The 20,777-nt window shown below is 36.4% G+C and overlaps 4 protein-coding genes across 5 annotated transcripts; 2 read left to right on the top strand and 2 right to left on the bottom strand.

Moving 5' to 3' along the window:
- Window positions 1–491: 491 nt before the first annotated feature.
- LOC143586306 (uncharacterized) lies at window positions 492–1,155 on the bottom strand. The gene is made up of 2 exons (XM_077067871.1): window positions 998–1,155; window positions 492–923 (listed from the first exon to the last, which is right to left on the bottom strand). The coding sequence occupies exons 1-2, from the start codon at window positions 1,102–1,104 to the stop codon at window positions 668–670; spliced, it is 363 nt and encodes a 120-aa protein (XP_076923986.1). The 5' UTR covers window positions 1,105–1,155; the 3' UTR covers window positions 492–667.
- A 1,428-nt stretch (window positions 1,156–2,583) lies between these two features.
- On the top strand, window positions 2,584–5,402 carry LOC143586303 (cysteine synthase-like). 2 transcript variants are annotated; one of them, XM_077067870.1, is made up of 10 exons: window positions 2,584–2,793; window positions 3,079–3,188; window positions 3,698–3,755; window positions 3,913–4,176; window positions 4,256–4,393; window positions 4,468–4,519; window positions 4,630–4,679; window positions 4,766–4,825; window positions 4,912–4,992; window positions 5,093–5,402. In XM_077067870.1, exons 1-10 carry the CDS (start codon window positions 2,599–2,601, stop codon window positions 5,180–5,182), a joined length of 1,098 nt encoding a protein of 365 aa, XP_076923985.1. In that variant the 5' UTR covers window positions 2,584–2,598; the 3' UTR covers window positions 5,183–5,402. The 2 variants fall into 2 exon arrangements, with proteins under 2 accessions (XP_076923985.1, XP_076923984.1); XM_077067869.1 differs by having other exon boundaries at window positions 4,600–4,679.
- Window positions 5,403–8,965: 3,563 nt separating this feature from the next.
- LOC143586310 (shewanella-like protein phosphatase 2) lies at window positions 8,966–12,800 on the top strand. The gene is made up of 2 exons (XM_077067875.1): window positions 8,966–9,322; window positions 11,704–12,800. Exons 1-2 carry the CDS (start codon window positions 8,966–8,968, stop codon window positions 12,499–12,501), a joined length of 1,155 nt encoding a protein of 384 aa, XP_076923990.1. The 3' UTR covers window positions 12,502–12,800.
- A 1,422-nt stretch (window positions 12,801–14,222) lies between these two features.
- On the bottom strand, window positions 14,223–16,347 carry LOC143586302 (protein IQ-DOMAIN 13-like). The gene is made up of 5 exons (XM_077067868.1): window positions 16,169–16,347; window positions 15,491–16,027; window positions 15,089–15,295; window positions 14,883–15,002; window positions 14,223–14,814 (listed from the first exon to the last, which is right to left on the bottom strand). The coding sequence occupies exons 1-5, from the start codon at window positions 16,226–16,228 to the stop codon at window positions 14,332–14,334; spliced, it is 1,407 nt and encodes a 468-aa protein (XP_076923983.1). The 5' UTR covers window positions 16,229–16,347; the 3' UTR covers window positions 14,223–14,331.
- Between the last annotated feature and the right edge of the window lie 4,430 nt (window positions 16,348–20,777).

Below are 20,777 nucleotides of genomic sequence, written 5' to 3'. Positions count from 1 at the left end.
ACCTGTTCCAGGATATGAGCATCACGCGGGCTGATGCTTGGCTAGAACATGACCGACTGAAATCGGTTCAAATTTGACCACTCTTTTTCACTTGATTTTTTATCGATCCCTTTTGCTAATAACATAAATGAATGCATCTTGGAAGTGGACAACATGAAGTGAAGGCTACTGATCACATACAAATGATTTACAGTACATATGAACCCCTTTTGTTATAGATGAACTCTACTTCAACCAAGTTACCATTCAAACTGATGTGGGCTTCAACAAATCAGAGCAACATGGTTGGAGGCGTCAAGGCGGTGGTGTGGTTATGCAGAAAGTGTCGTTATGTAGTGACATTCTCTACATTGTCGGTGAGAAATGCAACATACTCTACATTGTCGGTGAGTTTTTTTTAATGAGAATAAACATGGAAAATATGGGGAGGGGTGGCATTTAAGATTTGGGGTATAATACTCATAATTTTTATATTTATAAACAATCTCACGCATATGCATATGCATATGCACGTACTTTGTATAAAATTACGTACCATATATAAGTAAAGTCACAATGTACGTAAATAATCACGTCACACTTTATACATAATAATGCAGTAAGGAAACATATTATAATAGTGGCAATGGAGCATGAACATGAATGAACTCATTACAATTACTAGTAACTACTCTGCTTCGGCTGGTGGTGATACCGGTGGTGGCTCATTACTAATAGCTTTGCCTTTGTTTCTGAGTTCAGCTATGGCCTCTTTCATTGCTTCCTTTCTCTTCTTGCTAGCTAATACCTTTTTCAACACACCACTTACATTCAGGTCGTTTTTCTCTGTTGGGGGAGGCGGTGGAGGTTGCCTTGCGCCTGCTTCTGCACTCTTATTGCCACTCACAATGCTCAGCCCAAACACTGTACCAACCAACACATCCCTGCACCACCAACCAAACATTGAATGTTTTGTACATATTGAGTTTTCAACAGACCTGCAAAAACTCGTAATCACCTGCGAAGAACGGGTACATTCCGATGAGTGGCGACAATCTTTTGAGATGGAGGAGAGGTGGCTGCAACAGCAACAGGGGTTGGTGTTAATAATTGGGACATGATCATTTTGTGAGCTGAGGAAACTTGGTTGATGGTTCTAATGAATTGACCAAATTTGCAAATTTGCTGATGTGTTAGCTATGGATAGGATTGTACTACAGGTGGCATCTTCTCATTGCTTTCTTTGTTATCCATATGACTATAAACCAACATTCACTTTTCTCTTAACTAAATATTCTGCCCCTTTAGCCTCTACCCCTGCACCATACAAAACTAACTAAACTATTCTACTGACAAGCATGTAGGAACATAAACAGGGGGGCATTTTTGTTGCCCTATGATTAGTTCTTTAATTTCTTAAAATAAAAAGTTGAAATAATTTCCTTTTATATATATGTATGTGTGTTTTTTTTCCAAAATAAAGTAAAATATTTGTGAAATTTATGTATCTGAAAGTATTTTATATATTGTTCTATAAGAATGTCATGTCTTGTGATTTGTGATAGCTTTTATTTTATTGTGTGTATCATTCTGTAACGGTGTCGGTGGATACATGATCAATAACAATATATTCCTATTTATTATAATTATAAGTTTACAACATTAGCATTAACATGTGAGTTGAATAATATGGCATTGTGATGATAATAACAAAATTAACACATGGGTTGAATAGTGCCGACAAATGATCTATGTTCATAGTCGATGTTACGCTTCCGTCTTGAATTACAATTTGTACCCGGAAACTTATAGAATACAAATATACAACAATACTCCCATAAACTGATTTCCTATAATAAATTCAAATATATAATAAATCTGTAACTTTTTTAACAATCGGATTTAAATAATCCAAACTGTGAACTATTGGCATATAATAGTTTCAACTAACGAGTGGCTGCTGACGGACCAATTTTTTTAACGGATTTGTTCCCAACGGGCTGCGACTACAAAAAGCTTAACTCCGTTAGTCTCCGTCCGTTGGCAAAATGTTTATGGCCGGGAAACTCTTTTTTGGGCAAAATACTTAACATTTTCGTCTCAAACCTCTTTGTAACCTTAGATCGGACTTTTATGAATTTTTTTTTCCAGTAAAAGCTCCAAATTATTGAGGTTGCCGGAACCCTAGAAAGTTGGTTGGATGACTTTTTCTAGTAAAAGTCCCAAACCTCCAATGACGGGGACGACTACTCGTTGGACTGATTGGTTGAGAATCAAGCAAGCCCCAGAAGGTTTTCAACGACGGTGATGGTGTTTCGGTTGAGTTTTCCGGCGTTTATGTTTTCTGGCAAAGGCGTTTATCCGGAGACCGGAAACTAACGGAGTTAAGCTTTCGTTAGTAGCAGCTCGTTGAAAACAAATATGTTAAAAGATTGGAACGTCAGCTTATAGTATAGCCAATAGAAGTGGGGCAAGTGGCACCAAAAATCATCGTATAATAAATAAAATTAAAAAAAAAAAAGAAAAAAGAAATGGTATCAGTAAGTCAAGCATTGAAACAACCAACCTAAAAGAGGATAAAAGCAAGCTGCCTGAGTCTCATCTTCATATTTGAATTCAATGGCTTCTTCTTCGTTGCTCCGCAACCACATGTTGCTGCAACCTCTATACAAACCCACCTTTCACACTGTCCAAGCCACTCCTCGCTTTTCCCTCCGTTTCAACAAATCCTCCGCAGCCACTTCAATCGTGTGTAAAGCGGTTTCCGTGACGCCTCAACTCGATGCTCTTAACATCGCCGATGATGTCACTCAGGTCTTTTATTACCTCACCCTTACCTTCTCTATCCATCAATTAATTGGCTGTTTGATTGATGGATATCGAAATGGGGCTTAATTCATTCAGATTAGGGTTAAATTGTTTAGGAGTGGATAATATGATTAATAATAAATACTCTAGCATACGTTGACTTTATTTTATTAATAATCAAAATTTAGTCTTTTGTTGGGATTATTTGAGGGTTACAACTTACAATACACAAATTCTTCTATCATAAATAATACTTAACCTCTATTGTTTATTCTTGTTATGGTAATGCAGTTGATAGGGAAGACTCCAATGGTCTACTTGAATGACATTGCAAAGGGCTCGGTTGCTAATATCGCCGCCAAGCTTGAGATTATGGAGCCATGCTGTAGTGTCAAAGACAGGTGACAAATAACAAACTGTTATGTGTTTAGACATCTTTATGAAAGTTGAATCTCGAGGCCACGCATTATCTTAGAGGGTGTTTGGGAACTGGGATTACTTATTTTAAGCAACTTATGGCTTATTAACTTTTGAAAAAGTTAAAAGGTGTTTGGTATTGTGTGTTATTGTGAGGGGATAAGTTGATAAGTTACAAAGTTGTAACTTGTGGAAAAAGTTATAACGAGGTAAAATAAGGAATCCCAAACACCCTCTTCATCAAATCATAGTCTAGATTTTTTTTATTGCTCAACATTATGGTATTCTGCTAAGTAATGAAGTTAATATTCTTGTGACACGCTTTAGAATAAAGAATCCTTACAATCTGATATTGGTTATGTGCCTTCTTTGAGACAGACTTTTTGGTTAATAAAAAGTCATGATTTTTTTGTCGACTCATTTTCTCTTCTCTTCAAGCGTTTACTTGTATTTACAAATAGTAATATTGGTGATCACCTTTTTCTGGATTCAGGATCGGAAACAGTATGATAAATGATGCTGAAGAGAAAGGACTTATAACACCAGGGAAGGTAAAAAAACATTTCTTTACCATCATGCATATTTATGTCACACGTTGAATTAAGTATTAATCATGTATTATCAATTGTATATGAAAAAAATGCACCCTGTGTTATGAAGGGTGTTTTGGATATGTCTATGATTTAATTTGCTTACATTGGGCTGCAGAGTGTATTGGTTGAGCCTACAAGTGGGAACACCGGTATTGGTCTTGCGTTTATAGCTGCTTCAAAAGGGTATAAGCTGATATTGACGATGCCTGCATCGATGAGTCTTGAGAGAAGGGTTCTCCTAAAAGCATTTGGAGCCGATCTTGTTCTAACAGACTCTTCAAAGGGCATGAAAGGAGCAGTTCAGAAAGCTGAAGAAATTGTTAACAGCACGCCCAATGCTTACATGCTTCAACAGTTTGATAATCCCGCCAACCCAAAGGTAAGGGTTCGTAGATGTCGAGTTTTTGCCCTAATAAGCTGTTTTTCGTTTAGGACTTACGTTTGTCGTTTTTTTGCAGATTCATTTTGAGACAACTGGGCCAGAGATCTGGGAAGATACAAATGGAAAAGTTGATATATTTGTTGCGGGAATTGGAACTGGTGGAACTATTTCGGGGGTTGGCCGATTTCTCAAGAATCAAAATCCTGATATTAAGGTTGGTAGCGTCCTTCACACTCCAATAAAATTTCGTAAGCTTTTCGGTTAAGTTTTATACGTACTGTTGAACAGGTTATTGGTGTGGAACCTACTGAGAGCAATATATTGTCTGGTGGAAAGCCGGGTGAGGTTCCTAAAGACTATTAGAGTTTGTTTTTTTAAGTTGTGTTTTCTTTTTCTAGAGATATTATGTGAAAAGTGCAGGCCCTCACAAAATTCAAGGGATTGGGGCAGGTTTTATACCAGGGAACTTGCATCAGGACGTGATCGATGAAGTCATAGAGGTCACTCTTACTCATTAATCTTATATATTTGGTCCAGATTGAATACTTTATTGTTTTGGCATTTCTGACATGTTATTTACTTGCAGATTTCGAGTGATGAAGCTGTTGAGACTGCAAAGCAACTGGCACTCCAAGAAGGCTTGTTGGTAGGGAGGGGGTGGCTTTTTGTTTGCATGTTGTACTCGGATGTTGTGCACATGATTGACATGTTTTATTTTTGTTCATTTTTTAGGTGGGCATCTCGTCTGGAGCGGCTGCTGCTGCTGCTATCAAGGTTGGAAAGAGACCTGAGAATGCAGGAAAACTCATTGCGGTACGCATCACTGCTTTAGGCACAATATGTGTGTGTGTATTATGCATGTATCGGGTAGAAAATGTGTATAGCGTGTTAATGGTGGTTTGTTTATTGGCAGGTTGTGTTTCCTAGCTTTGGTGAGCGATACCTATCCACGATTCTTTTCCAGTCAATCAGGGAAGAGGTTGAGGCAATGCAAGTTTCCTAGACTAGTCCGTGTGCTTGATTATGTTTAGATTTCATCAATCATGATTTATGAATTATGTTTTCACAATAAAGCATAGTCTGTGTTCTTTTAGACTTTCAAATAAATTATTTGCATCTATAATTTTGGACTTTCCTTGTATAATCTATTTCTGTGGATGTAATAGATGGAATCAGTATATTAGACACCGGAAAAAGTGACCCAAGTATCAACTTTTGGATTATTGTGGTGTTTTCTTTTTATAATATGTTAGGTTATAACTTATAAGTAACTTGTTGGTGGATCTTTATGGGCTGAAGCTTTTTTTGGATGTTTTAAAGAGTCGAACTCGACCGAAATAGAATGCTACGGGTCACCGTGTGCAGTTAAATAAACAACATTTAGCTCTACATTCTATCAGTTTCTTCTTTCTTCATGAGTTCATGAACTCAACTACTCAAGAATCAAGTTTCTCCTTTACTTTAAGTGGTTAAAATGGTCTAAGTTAGAGGTGCACAAATCGGTTTTTTTAAAAAAACCGGTTCGGTTATTAACCGGACTGGTTTTTTTTGGCCCGGAAAAAAACCGGTTCGGTTAATAACCGGACCGGTTAATAACCGGTTTTTGTATGTCAAAACCCTAACCGGTCTAACCGGTTAGGACCGGTTTAGAAACCGGTTAGAACCGGTTAATAACCGGTTAACCGGTTTTTTTTTTAAAATAACCGGTTAATAACCGGTTTTTTTCATAATAACCGGTTTTAAAAATAACCGGTTTTTCCATTAACCGGTTCGTTAACCGGTTTTGGATCTAAAACTTGTAACCGAAATACAAACCGGCGGTTTGTAAACCGGTCAAACCGGTTTTTAAAAAACCGGTTTTCGTAAAAACCGGTTTCCAGTTTAAACCGGCAAACCGGTTCCCCAACCGGTTTTTTGACCATCTCTAGTCTAAGTGGTGTGGTTTAGATTTGAACATGTGGACCACATATCCACCGGGATGCTTTTAACTTTGTTTTATATACTGTTTGGTTGCTCTTGCTAGGTTCTGGAAGTATAACTTGTTATTTTCAACAAACCCCACTTCACATTAAGTGGAGAGAGTATGGCTTTTCCACAAAGCTTAAAAAGGAAATTTCACCAACAAACAAATATACAAAAATTCCAATAATGAGGACAGTGGTTATCAATTTGAAAAAAAGATTATCAATTTGAACATTCAAACAAAACTATCGGCGTATTTGTATACGCATCTATATTATATAATAAATAAAAATCTGAGATGACATATGAGTACGACATAATTAACACCAAAAATATCTTTTTTCCCATCTCTCTCGTATTAAATAGCGGAAATCACAAAATCAATTGATGTGACTACAATACCATGACTTAATTTTACGTATTTATATTTTAAAATGATTTTAAAAGAGAAAATTCCCAAAAGGTTAGTGAGAGAAAACAAAAATGGACCTAAAAACAAGAGAATTTTAGAAATGTCCCATTGAACTTGTACGGCGACGACCCTTTGGGAAAATAAGTATTTGAATCTCGTCGGCTCAATCCGAATTTTATGTGAATCTCGTCTTTCACGTCTAAATTTAATTGAATCCCATCTTTCCCGTTCAAATTTTGAGAAAAAAGAAAAAAAAATGTTTTCTTCTCTAATACTATTTCTCTCTCCTTCAAAGCTTCAACCACTATCTTCTTTTTTTCTTCCTCCTCATCTTCATCTTCTTCATCATTGTCCCGGGTTTTCCTATGAGAAACTCTAGCTCTCTCTTCTTTATTTCTTCCTCCTCCTTCATCTCTGTTGCCGCTGGAAACTCCAACTCCGGCGACATCACCGTCGTCGCCACCCACATTCACCGCTCCACCGCCGTCCACCACCCCTCTGGCGCCATCGAAATGTTAGTGAAGATGTTGATGATTATGAAGATGAAGTTGAATATGATGATGAGGATGAGGAAGAAGGATATGAGGTTGATGGTGATGATTATTGGAATATGGACGGGGCGGAAGAAGCCATGGGAAAACAATCGACCGAATTTTCATAAACAGACACGTGGCAGATTTTAATTCGTCTACAAATCCCGTCAGATCTTTTCCCAAGATGCCGCCCCCGTCTAATTATCTAGGACATTTAGGCCATACGTACTGGGCGATAAAAAGGGGCGAAAAAGGGCAATATTGGGCGACAACACCGCCCCCCTGGGCGAGAAGAGGGGCGAAAAGGGGCGGGGCTACAACAGTTTATCGCCTGCTTCCTTTCTTTTTTATTATTATTATATTCTAATGTGTGTTATATATATATACATACATATATATATATATATATATATATATTATATAACTATTGTAGCCCCTACACCATTACACCCCAAAAACAAATTTTCACCCCTTGCTGACTGGGCGTCACACGGCGCAAAACGCCCAAATTTGTAGCCCCTGCACTACGCATAGCCTTATGAAATTTTCAAAATTTAGGTCCATTTTCATTTTCTCTATCTTAAAAAGAGTTACATTGGGAATTTTAACTTTTAAAAAACATTAAGTGATTAGATATTATTAAAAAAATATAGTTTTTAAAAATGACAGGCCCATTACTTGGTACTCACTATTTAAAATCTACATCTTTATAACTAACAATTAAATATTTAATTTGATATACTTTAATATTTTTTTATTTAACACATGTAACCTGAGTAGTGGTTAGGTGATTAGGGTATAAAATAGGAGAACATATAATTTAAATAATCTTAACAATGGATTGTTGGCAACTGACGGTCTCATATTTTAACATATTTGTTTCCAACGAGTTACAACTAACGGAAGTTTGACTGCGTTAGTCTCTGGTTGCTGGAAAAAACATTTTTGGTTGAAAAACTCAACCTAAGCACCATTGTTGACCTACTACCACCTGAACACCACCGCTAATATCCACCTACATAACCACCACTGTCAATGGAAACCTTGTGCGTGTTAGGAATTTGCCTGATTCTCAACGGATTAGACCAACAACAGTCTTTCGTACGTCCCTATCGTCGGAGCCCTAGTTCACCATCTAAGTGGTTGGGTGCTCGCCGAATTTGCCTCAAACTGCCACCCCTCACCATCACAGAGCTACTGTGACCCTCTTCTTCTAGTACCACTAACTCCGATAGTGGTTCTAGGGTTTTGATAATCTCAATAATTGAGTCTTTTACTGGAAAAACGCTCCTAAATAACTTATCTTAGGTGACAAAGTGGGTTGAGACGAAAATGTTGGTTTTTCTTCTCAAAAAAGAGTTTTCCGGTGACTAAAAAAGTTAAGCTTCTGTTAGTTGGGACTCGTTGGAAACAAATATGTTAAAAAACGAATTGTCAACAATTAAAACCGTTAAAAACATGTTTGGGTTGATTTTTAATTTTGAAAACAACTTATTGATATATTACTGACTTTTTAATAAGCTAATAAGTTAAAGAAGTGTTTGACAAGCACAAAAATCTCTCTAACTTTATCTTTTTTTTTGAAAGGCCTGACTTTATCTTTCTAAAAGAGAAAAGAAAAAAAGTTCTAAAAGAGTTAAAAAAAAGCTATTTTCAAAAGAACACAGATCCTAAATTTTCATAATAGCTTTTTTGAAAAAAAAAACCCAATTAGTGAATAAGTAGTTTCCAAATCAATATAAAACACTTAATTGAGATTATATTTAAATCCAATCTTCCAAACATACAAGACAGTGTTTTGTTTGGCATTGTGTTTTTATAATATAAACAAACGCATCGTTTCTTTTCCACAAGAGAGAGAGAGAGAGAGAGAATAATAATGGCGGATACTACTACTATTACTACCACTGCAAGCTGCCGTAACCTACCAAACCTCCTCTCCTCTTTCGTCGACGCCTTCGTTGATTTCTGCGTCACGGACGGGATGTTCTTGCCTCCTCCGGACCCTTCACCGGACCCCCAGGCTTTCCACACAAACCCTAACCGCCTCATTGCAATCGGTGACCTCCACGGAGACCTTCTCAAATCCAAACAGTCCCTCCGTCTCGCCGGACTCATCGACGATAACGATTCCTGGTCCGGCGGCTCCTCCACCCTCGTCCAGGTTGGCGACGTCCTTGACCGCGGCGGCCAGGAACTCAAAATCCTTTACTTCCTCGAGAAACTCAAACGACAGGTATTATTTTATTCTACATAATGTTAAACCCTAATTATAATAATTGTTAATATTAATACAATTAGGTATGAACAAGCGTGTGTTTCGTGTTTGTGTTCGTTCGTTTAAATGAACATGTTCGTGCTTATTCTAAAAAAACATAAATGAACAAATATAAAACTAGTAAGTAGATCACTCATCTTGATAATATTTAATTATTTTCTAATAATGGCTAAACTAGCAAACGAAGCATGTGTTCATGTTCATTTGTTTAATTAAACAAAACACAAATTTTTGGTTCATGTTCTTTCGTTTATTAAGTAAACGGATATAAATGAACTTCCCGCTGAATGTTCGGTTCATTTACAAGCATACATATTATAATATATATTTAGTTTTTATGCCTTCAATGTATTTCATGTTTTATACCTCCACTATCACAACTTTCATATATATATATATAGGGTTAGTTTCCTTTGAGAACTCAATTTTCATTAAGAACTCTAAGAACTAATTATAGCCTTTGAAATAATCTATGGTTGTTAAGAGTTGTGGCAAAATTGTAATTTAAAACAACATGAAACGTTCTTTTTAATCTATTAAGGGTAAAATCGTCATAGTATTTTATTTAAAATAAAAACAAATATAATACACATTGATTTATCATCCTAAATTATCTCTTTAACCTCCATATAATTCTGGATTCATATTTTCTTCCCAAAACGCTCGTTCATCATAGTAGCATACCTCGTTTATCAGCGATTATTATGTAAATTCGTTTCAATCTAAGACGAAGATTTATCCCAATATTCCTACTTATACTAATTGCTCATCGTATATATTATATTGATTTCGTTTTTTTTCAATGTTTATAAGTTTGTAAGGTATAATGTTTTGGTAGTTTGAATCTGGGAAAAGAATTTACATTTTGGTGATGATAATTTTACATACAGTAGAATTAACATATTCCAGTTAATTTACATATTGGTGATGATGTAGTGTAAAAGGATTGTCTGCATACATTTAGATATAAATATGACATAAATTTTCATATAAATTTACATATAAGAAAAGGACTGTGCATAAATTTACATATAAGTAAATATTAAAATTCAATGACATTATTTTAAAATTTATTTACATATAAGCAAATATTAAAGGGTTATCCCCTCTTACCCCATTTTTACTAAATGTACTCCCCCCCTGAACTTATTACATAAATTACAATTAGCTCTTAACATTATTTATATACATATTAGTCCCTGCAACATTACTTTCATTTGATAACCTCCACTACATATATCAAATTAAAAACTATCAAGTATTACTATTAATTTATTTTTTTTATAAATATTAATAATATCTTTTTTTAATTTTAATAGTATATGTATTTATAATATCCTTATTTTACCACTTTATCTTTTACAAAATAAACCAAAAACCCGAAACCCTAAACCCATACCGAACCACCCTAAACCCGAAACCGAACCCTAATCCCTAAACCCGAAACCGAACCCTAAACCCTAAAACCGAAACCCTAAACCCGAAACCGAACCCTAAACCCTAAAACCGAAACCCGAAACCGAACCCTAAAACCGAAATCATAAAAAGAAAACGCAACTTGTAAAAAAAATAATATTAAATTCTTACTTTTGTGCAAATTTGGTAATTATATGATTTCAAAGGTTAATATAAAAGTTGGTTTTCCAATGGGGGGTATGACAAGCAACCAGGGGGTACATTTAGCCTAACCCATATTAAATATTCGATCTGACATTATTTAAACAATTCAAATATGTGTAAATTTACATATAGCATCTTTTGTGGGTAGTTTATTAAAGTTTTACACACGTACAAATTATGTACATTAATTCGATTGTATTGAACTACTGAAAGTACTGATGAATGATGAACTTTCCAAACAATGGATCTTATGAGTAACTGTTAATCTGATAGTAGGTTTAATAAAACTTCCCTGCGTTAGTGGGAGTAAAAATAGGAATATTTGACTGGATAAAAGTGCAAAAGACCATACTAACCCTTATTAAAAAAAGTCCAAAAATGAATTAAAAAATCTAATCGGTTAAGAGTAGTTCTTAGAGTTCTTAATGAAATCAAGGGTTCCTAATTGATACTAACCCTATATATATATATATATATATTTATACTGTCATTATATGTAGTTCTAAGCTAAAGTTTTAGCCCAAGTTTTGGTTTTGGTTATTAACCGAACCGAAACCTGCCAAACTAACCGAATAAACCAAACGGATTAACCAAAAACTGATTGGTTAATAAAATAGATTAACCGATGACTTTGGTTTCGGTTTAGTCTAATAACTGAACCAAACCAAACCCCTAGAATTAGACCATTATATACACACACCTAAGAGTTTCTACTACAGGCCGTCAAGTCTGGTGGCAATGTGATCACCATGAACGGCAATCACGAAATTATGAACGTGGATGGCGATTTCAGGTACGTGACTCCATCGGGTCTTGAGGAGTTCAAGAAATGGGCTTATTGGTTCTGCGTTGGTAACAGCATCAAGAGTTTGTGTGATGGGTTGGAAAAGCCCAAGGATTTGTATGATGGGATTCCTTTGAGTTTTCATGGTGTTAAACGGGAACACGTGGCAGGTTTTAGGTCTCGGATCGCTGCATTGAGGCCCAAGGGTCCGATAGCAAGTAGGTTTTTATCAAAGAATCTGACTGTAGTAGTGGTGGGTGAGTCTGTGTTTGTTCATGGGGGGATCTTGCCGATTCATGTTGTTTACGGGTTGGAACGGATTAACCAAGAGGTTCGGGATTGGATTAGCGGGTTGAAAGAGAGGGTGACGTCGAGCTTGGTAAGGGGGAGGAATTCTCTTGTTTGGTTGAGGATATATTCCAACGAATTGATTAAAGATTGTGATTGTAGCACGCTTGAACACGTGCTTTCGACGATTCCAGGGGCTAGAAGGATGATCATGGGACATACTATTCAAGAGCGTGGGATAAACGGTGTGTGCGATAACAAGGCGCTGAGGATTGATGTGGGTATGTCCAATGGGTGCATAAATGGGTTGCCTGAGGTTCTAGAGATCAGCCAAGAATCCGGGGTAAGAATCCTCACAACAAACCCTTTCAGTGTGTATCAGACTGTTGATGTCCCTGTCACTAATCCTGTCCCTGTCCCTAAACAAGTGCGGGTCGAGGCGTAGATAGTAAAATACACATTCCTTCCTATTGTTTTCAGTCATTGTTTATACTCAGGCATGAATGACTTCTCTCCTGTATTGGATTTTTAACAGCAAATTTTCAATCATGATGTTTGATTCAATGTCTGTCTAGGTTTATTATGTTTAATTTTCTTTTTTTACAAAACAACAAAATTTCATAGCTAAAAGGTAATTGTCTCTAGGTATGTTATTCGTTGGACTATGTTCTGTAAACAGCATTTTACATCAACTTTGATCTCTGCTTTGTATTGTGATTTTGTGCATTCAACAATGTTGAATAAGTATTAATAATTATAGTAACACTCCAAATCTTAATAAACATACATTAATCAATTTATTGGCTGTGAATTTCTACCCACCATTAGAGGTGCACAAATCGGGTTCAAATGGAAAACCCGAACCGGTTCCAAACCGGTTTTTTCACACCGGGTTGTAAAATGGCACCGGTTCCAATCAAGAACCGGTTCGGTTCCCGACCCGAACTGATGCCCAGATATGCGAACTTTTAAGAACCGGGTAGGGTATGAACCGGAACCGGTTTTTACGTAAAAACCGGTTTTTACGTAAAAACCGGTTTCACCGGTTTTTTTTGAAATTTAAATATTAGAGCCGTTAGGAACCGGTTCCAACGGCTATATAGCCATTTTTGACTGTTGGAACCGGTTTTTTTAACTATAAATAGGTTATTTTCTTACTATAAATAGCAAGGTTTGTTTGTTTACTTGTTAAACCACTTCCAAAACTATAAAACACACTCCAAACCACAATTAACCTTAAACCGACAACAAATGGCAACCAATGATGACGTTGTTATGGTGATCGAAACAACAAGATGCCCCAATGTTTGGGTTCATTACGATTTGTGTCTCATGACCGACTCACATGAGTTGGCACGTTGCAAATATTGCTCGAAGTTTCTTAAAGCAGGGTCCAACTCGACATTACGAAAATATACGAATAAGTATTGTCGAGAGAAAAGAAGATTGGAAGCTAAAAAAACGGAAGTGGGAGAGTCGTCCGGCTCTACAACCCAAAAATAAGTATTCCCGGATTAAAACGACGGACTTTGTTTTTTATGTTTTAGTTGTTATGTTTAGTATTGTTAGTGTTTTAATAATGTTTGTAATAGTTAGTTTTTAAATATAGGAAACAAGTTATATATAGGTTTGTAATAGTTAGTTTTTAATGGAAACAAGTTATATATAGGTTTGGGCATCAAAAACCGGTTCCAACGGTTATATTACCGTTGGAACCGGTTCCAACGGATCTATTGTCTCAAAAACCGGCTCCAACGGCTATATTACCGTTGGAACCGGTTCCAACGGCTAATTGGTGTCTAAAAAACCGGTTCCAACGGCTATATTACCGTTGGAAACGGTTCCAACGGCTAGTTTGACTTTTGTTTGACCCATCAAAAAAAACCCGTCGGAACCGGTTTTTCCGGGTACGAACCGAACCGGTTCCAATTAAGAACCGGGTAGGAACCGGGTTGGAACTGGTACTGACATACAAATAGGAGAACCGGGTACGATTTTCGGGTACAAAAATACCGAAACAAGGTATTGTTCCAACCGGGTTGGAACTGGAACCGGTTCCGGTTCGGTTCCACCAGTTAGGTTCCGGAACCGGTTTTTTTGTGCACGTCTACCCACCATCACACAAAAAATTATTATTTTTTTATTAACACACATTAGTACTCTCCCTAATCAATCAATACATCCACATATATAGTAACAACACCATACACCCTGTTAAAATAACACAATCAGCAAAATAAAAAAAATAAAAAAAACCCAAACCATAACAAAAAAATCACACAAATCTGTTAAAAGGTTTCCTCCCAAGTGAAGAATCCATGCTGAAATCCCCTACAGAACGGGCGCTGTTTGGTGTAAAAGGAAACGAAAGCCTCCTTTTAGACGTGTCACTACAACTACCAGGAGTGGTTGGTGTCCCACACCGCTCCTTAGGATTGCTTGTTGGTCTTGCTTTAGCTCTTGTGGATGCAGTAGGACTCATGTAGTGAGGAACTGAAAACGGTGGGCAGCTTCGTAAGCTATTGTCATCCTTCATTGAGTAAAGAGAAGCTGCTTTTCGTGGTTTTGTAAATCGGTTTGTGGAACTTGAGGACATTGGTGTAGTAGGTCTGTCAAGCTGCTTGTGTGTTGACCTGGAAGGTGTGGCTGCAAACTGATGATTCTTTAGAGTAGCGGTTGCATGGTAAGGTAGTTGATGTTGTAACCACTTCCACCACCAGGGGAGATTATGAGTTGCTGTCGGTGTGCCTTTCGATAACTAAAGAAAAGTATGTTAGAATCAGAAATAGAGTTGGATTTTTAAAGTAGGCGTTGACGTAATAATACCTGGTGAGAATATGCATATGCCATGGCTCTATCTCTCTTAATCAACGCGTCCGCTTTTCTCTGCATCCGTGCTTCTCTTTCCTCTTTTGTAACCAAGCTATCGTCCCAGTGCTCCTCTGACTACATCATATCCAAGCCAACAAATTCATCATTCAAACTATATTATAAACAGAAGAGTGTGTATTTTAGAATGAAAGGCCAAGTACTTGTTTTTGAGAATTGTTGTTGTCAGGTTGCGGTTTGAGTGCTTGGTTCTCTAGCATTTGGACTCTTCGTGACTGAATTTGTGTTTGGACTCTGATCAACAGCTGCATCTGCTTCATGGCATTGACTGTTTGTCGCTTCAAGCTTATACTTGTTACAACCTTTTGAAGCCTACCAAGGCCTGTCAAATTCCGTGTGTTCTTCCTTGCCTGTACATACAACCATCATTTTAATGCTTTACCAAGCAAAAAGGTAAAAACTTTCAGCTTCTAACTTGGTGTCCGTAACAATGTTGATATCAGTTTTGAAGCTGCAAGGCAACTACTTCCAAGGAGAATGGTGATTCTTCATTGCAGTTGAGCTTTAGACTAATGGATGGATAGGCTGTATAAATTAATGCTTACCGTATAGCCTCTATAGACGGCCTGAATCCTGGTAGCTGAAAGGTGGTGTTGCTGCAACGTTGGTTCCGGTGTGTGATTCACGTTAGGAGGAGAAGCGATTCTTGGAGGTGAAGTAAGCCTCTTTGGTGGTGGAGGAGGAGGAGATACATGCCTTCTAGATGATGAAGAAGAAGGTTGAGCTTGAGCTTGAGCTTGCTGTTTTGGTGGTTGTGGTTGTGACTGTGGTTGTGGTGGTGGTTGTTGTGGTGGTGATTGCGACTGTGATTTTGATTCTGTTTGTGTTTGTGCTGGTGGTGGTGTAGGCGGCGGCGGTAGTGGTTGTGGCGGTGGCGGTGGCGGTGGTGCTTGTGGTTGTGGTGGTGATTGTGATTGTGATTGTGATTGTGATTGTGATTGTGATTGTGTAGTAGGAGCATATACATTATGTTGGTCAATTTCCTCCAAGATCTGTTCAATACTGCTAGGCCCTCGGAAAAAGGGAAAGAATGATCCACGTTTCAACCTTCCTCGGCCCTTCCGACTTTTCTTGTGACCTTCCTGCAACACAATGTAACGCTTTAGTAACTAATCAGTAAACACAAAACAAGAATGCTACAATATATTAATTAATTAATTAACTAATTTGAGAAGAAGAGAGTATGTATCATCACCATTTGAGTAACTAAAAAGGCTACTTACATTGGAGTTGCAGGCAACAAGTCTCTTAATTGCCAAAATCCAAGTGGCTTTCTTTCCCATGTTCCCAGCATTACTTTCCTACCCTGTAAAGCCACCGCGATCATATCAACACGCACAAAAAGTAATAATTACAAAGAAAAGTAAAACAATTTTTAATTAAATATGTGACCTCTCTCAGCAACAAAATCTTGGGCTATAATTTATTTACGAAGCAGCCTACTGCTTACTTCTGTTTAAATTGTTCAGTTTCTGGTAGGTTTATTTTGTAACTACTTGCTTGTATTTAAATTAAGGTTGGTTATCAACTTCAGATTCCCAATTTTGTAAGTAAAGCAAAATTAGTTCTAGAATATGATGCTATATATGAGTTGGGTAGAAAGATATAACATATAAGCATGGATCTTTGCAAACATACTTGAAAATCATTCATGTACAACATATTATTTACATCTTACAATATCTAAGGTTTTTTAGGTAAAATAAGCAAAATCATAATCATAATAATAATAAACTGAGAATACAGAAAGTAAGGTTAAGGTTACCTTATGGATGAAAGAACAAGAAAATCAACAATCTGTGTTTGAAGTCTGGAAGATAAGAGAAGAGAAAGAAAGAAAGAAAGACTAAAATAATTATTTTATCTTTTTTTCTTTTTGGGAGGCCACCAGCAGCACCCAGACTTAAAAGTATTTAAGGAGGTGCAATTAGTGTTGTACACTTTTACATTCATTACATTATTATTATTATTATTTATATCATCAACAGTGTCAACATGGGGTCCATGACATAAACAGACGTCTAGTGGAGACTGGGCTTCTGTTTGAAATTCTTGCCTCTTTTTATATTTATTTATAAAAATAAAAGTAGGTGGACATCTGTTCCTGTAAAGTAGTTTTCTCGGTTGCTGCTGGTGTGGTCCATATAATTGATTTATTTGCAGCCATCCATAACCTTAATTTAATACATACCTTTTTCATTTTATTTCTTTCTTTCTTTTTTTTTGTTTGTTTGTTATTTATTTCCAAACAAAACTACAAAAGGCAGGTATATTCTTTTGTTTTTATTTATTAAAAAATACATATATAGCTCTCATACTTTAAATAGTAAAACTTTATAAACAGTGAGTGTATGTTGACACATGAATTAGTTACATGTATGATTTTCTAAAATGTTGAGAATTTTAATGAGTAAAAGTGGATACACAACGCATAAGTCACGACTGTATAAAAGTATATCAAACCCGAAAAAATTGACTTTATAAAGAAGCGAAGAGCCAAACTGTAGCTCGAGGCTCGAAGCTCGAAGCTCGGGCTCGTGGCTCGCTCGATAAAAGCTCAAATAAAACTAACTAAAAAAACTTTATTTGAAACATCCAGAGCTGAGTTGGCTCATTTTTGTTATCGAGCCAAAATTGACCTAGGCTCGGCTCGATCATGGCTTGGCTCGTTGGCTTGATCTTAATCTCGTTTAACTTTAAAATCGAACTACAGCCTTAGTTGAGTTGTCTGCTTTAATTTCGAGCCCGAGCTCGAAACCACCTTGGCTCGACTCGGGCTCGACTCATGAACAGCCCTAAGCCAAAGTATATAGAAATTTGATTAATTAATTGATTTATGTAATATAAATATGACTCATTGACTTATAAATCACTCATGGAAATTGGAATGCCGTGCAAGCAAGCACATCTGCTATTTTCATATTCCTAGAGACACAAAATGTTATTAATATTAAACTAACACCAACAACCCAACCTAGTACTCATCCAGGAACAAGAATAAAAATCAATAATGTTCCTTCATAATTCATAAATACATTCATTAGCAGTAGTACCTTATCTTTCTGTTATTATTATTTTATAAAGGTTACACATAATATATTATTATGTGTTATCTTACCAGTACCCGTACCAGCTTTGTTCTTTCTTTTGACAAAAAAAAAAATCATATGTTTCACAACATTGCATTAAGATAACAAGAAAGCTAGTTAAATCCACCCTGATCATCTTTGATGTCTCAATAACACATTTTTCATCAATCAAGTAAAACACAATCTGTATGCTAGCATTTATCCAGATGCATCAACTTATCTCCCGCAATGTAACGGGTAATCTTACAAAAACAACAGATGCTTAGTCCTCCAGTTGATCAGGAAGACTTTGCATTTCCATAAGAATTATCTGCGACTTGTGAAGGGAGGCCGGCTTCTGTGCTTTGAGGGATATGAAAACCAAACTGAGTGATAATCTGCGCTTCAAACGGGTCTACATTCTTGGAGATAACCACACCAAGTTGAGCTTTTAACTTCTGGACCCTGGTTTGTGCTGCATCAATCTTTCTAAGCATGCCATCGTCTTTATCTTCAACAAATAATCGCGAGTTTTGCATATCAAACCCAACCTTCTCTTGACTGTCTCTCACCACTGCTTTTCAACGAAACACAAAGTTAGATTCAGATGAAATGCCTAAACAGAATAAAAACTTTATGCAACTCATGTAATCCAAATGAAAACTTTTTAATTACTAATTTTCGCATACGCGAATATACCAAATTGAAAACAATGACCAATGTGGAAATTTACAGATCCGATTTTTGATCTTAATCAACGCGCTCGTATACCAAAGATCTTACTATTTGTCTATTTGATACATTTGAAAGTTGAAACCACTGTCATTTTAAGTATTTGATCATAAAGTTGGTTACAATAAGTATGGCATGCAATTAAGATATTAAAGAGGCGTTAAATAGCCTATACGCGTAAAAAAAAAAGAACGATCCGAAACAAATTCACAACATAACTTAACAAGCTAGACTTAGATTCCTAAACAGATTTCAGCACACACGCCAAGTAACATTAAGGAAAGCGAACATGTAAGATACAAAATCAAAAGTAACAACACATGTAGGGTACTGCCACCGGTAGCAGAGAATTATATTACGTAAAAGCACGGTTCTGTTTGCTTTTGGATGATTATATTGTTATGAATGAATTAATTTAAATAAAACAGTATCTTCATGAAATAAAAGGTTTAACACTTTAACACCATATGCACAAACATATCCATATAATAAAAATTTTAAGGTCTTTGCTGTTAGAGTGTTACTTACCTATGCCACCAAAATCATCCGCCGTCGACCCTCCATTTTCTGAAACAAAAGAACATAATATTATTAATTAGCAGCCAAAGCTAGGGTGCAGAAAAAAAAAGCATGCAACATTAAAAATGTGATCATACCATGATAGGAGAAAAGGACATGGTTTGCCATGTATAATTCAGGATCCATTTCGTTAACTGGTGGGCTTTCACTGGTAACCGAAAGAGTCTGATCATCCAAATGCTCATTCTGATCAACATTTTCGGTGCAACTTAATGCATACGACTCGATTTGTTTCATTTTGAGTTCAGCCCATTTACACCGCCACATTAGTGGACGTATAAAATTTCTCCAGTGGCTTGTTACCTTCTTATTTTTCCTGTGCTCAACAAACATATATCATCTAAAGAAGTTAAGCTAATGTTGGTTAATTTAACCCAAAAAAAAAAAAAAAAACCAGACCTGGATGGCATTGTTGGTGCAGAAGAATTGGTTTGATCGGAATGAGGATCGGCGGTGGGCATCAGTGGTGGTGGTTCTGCTGAAAGATGACCAAACATCAAACCCTTGTCTTCTTCCATTTCTTTCTTCATGACTCAATTTGACTTCTTTTTTTTCCCATTTCATACACATTATCATTATTTAGGAAAAAAAAGCTATAATATTTGTAACATTAGTTGGCATTATTTATGTCTTTTCTATAAATGATATATATAACAACATGATATTAATGGCCTTTGATCTAACAGGATCAATTTATTGTTAATTTTTTTATTTTTACTTTTATTACAAAACATGAGAGATGTGGGTTTAAGTTAAAAGCAATGTTTTTATAACCAGATCGGACAGTGAACCGGTCAGGCAACCGGTTCAACCGGTCGAACCGATTTTGTTTAAAAAATTGCTGAAAAAAAGATTTTTCAAAAAAAATAATAATAATTATTTTTAATAGATAAACTGGTTCAACCGGTCCGTTTTTCTGTTCTGACCGGCCGATTTTCTAGGAACCGAGCGAACTGCATAGAACCGGATCGGTCAGTGGACCGAATCTCGGTCGGACCGGCTGGTCCGATTCGGTCTCAACAACCTTGGTTAAAAGCAATCTAAGAGCAAAAAAGAGAACGAATTAAATGCACGAGGAGGACCCTTTTGTGAAACTAAATGCGCGAATTTGTTTTGGTTTAAAAAGAAAGCAAACTAAAAATTAAAGCAGTGAGTTGAGTGTGAAGATGACGATACTTTGATTAGAGATCTTCTATTTATAGCTAATGTTGGTAAATGTCACTCTCGTCTAGTGGGACTCATTCTGTTGAGATTTGAGACTTTAGAATAATAACTATCACTGATGATGACATCTTGTATTTGATTGGTCCAAAACTTATCACACGAATTAAGCCGTAGATCTGATAACATGTAGGAAAATCTTAAACTATGTCCTTGAACCTAACTCGATTTAAACTGACGGGTTAAACCATACTAGGCCCATGGGCCACCATACCTCCTTATTAGTGCAACA

This window comes from Bidens hawaiensis, unplaced genomic scaffold, assembly GCF_021521415.1.
Source record: "Bidens hawaiensis isolate Kalapana, Puna unplaced genomic scaffold, B.hawaiensis_p1.1 tig00034606_1, whole genome shotgun sequence".
Classification (NCBI taxonomy): Eukaryota; Viridiplantae; Streptophyta; class Magnoliopsida; order Asterales; family Asteraceae; genus Bidens; species Bidens hawaiensis.
This window is presented reverse-complemented; position numbering and strand designations above follow the sequence as displayed.

Bases quoted from the DNA above. Each gene is read 5' to 3' on its own strand.
- LOC143586303 (XM_077067869.1), top strand. From the start codon at position 2,599: ATGGCTTCTTCTTCGTTGCTCCGCAACCACATGTTGCTGCAACCTCTA. The intron at 3,189-3,697 runs GTGACAAATAAC...TTCTGGATTCAG, and splicing joins TGCTGTAGTGTCAAAGACAG to GATCGGAAACAGTATGATAA. The intron at 4,993-5,092 runs GTACGCATCACT...GTTTATTGGCAG, and splicing joins ATGCAGGAAAACTCATTGCG to GTTGTGTTTCCTAGCTTTGG.
- LOC143586310 (XM_077067875.1), top strand. From the start codon at position 8,966: ATGGCGGATACTACTACTATTACTACCACTGCAAGCTGCCGTAACCTA. The intron at 9,323-11,703 runs GTATTATTTTAT...TTTCTACTACAG, and splicing joins TCGAGAAACTCAAACGACAG to GCCGTCAAGTCTGGTGGCAA.
- LOC143586306 (XM_077067871.1), bottom strand. From the start codon at position 1,104: ATGATCATGTCCCAATTATTAACACCAACCCCTGTTGCTGTTGCAGCC. The intron at 924-997 runs GTGATTACGAGT...TTGGTGGTGCAG, and splicing joins AATGTACCCGTTCTTCGCAG to GGATGTGTTGGTTGGTACAG.
- LOC143586302 (XM_077067868.1), bottom strand. From the start codon at position 16,228: ATGGGAAAGAAAGCCACTTGGATTTTGGCAATTAAGAGACTTGTTGCC. The intron at 15,003-15,088 runs GTACTTGGCCTT...GATATGATGTAG, and splicing joins ACAACAATTCTCAAAAACAA to TCAGAGGAGCACTGGGACGA. The intron at 14,815-14,882 runs GTATTATTACGT...ACTTTTCTTTAG, and splicing joins CATATGCATATTCTCACCAG to TTATCGAAAGGCACACCGAC.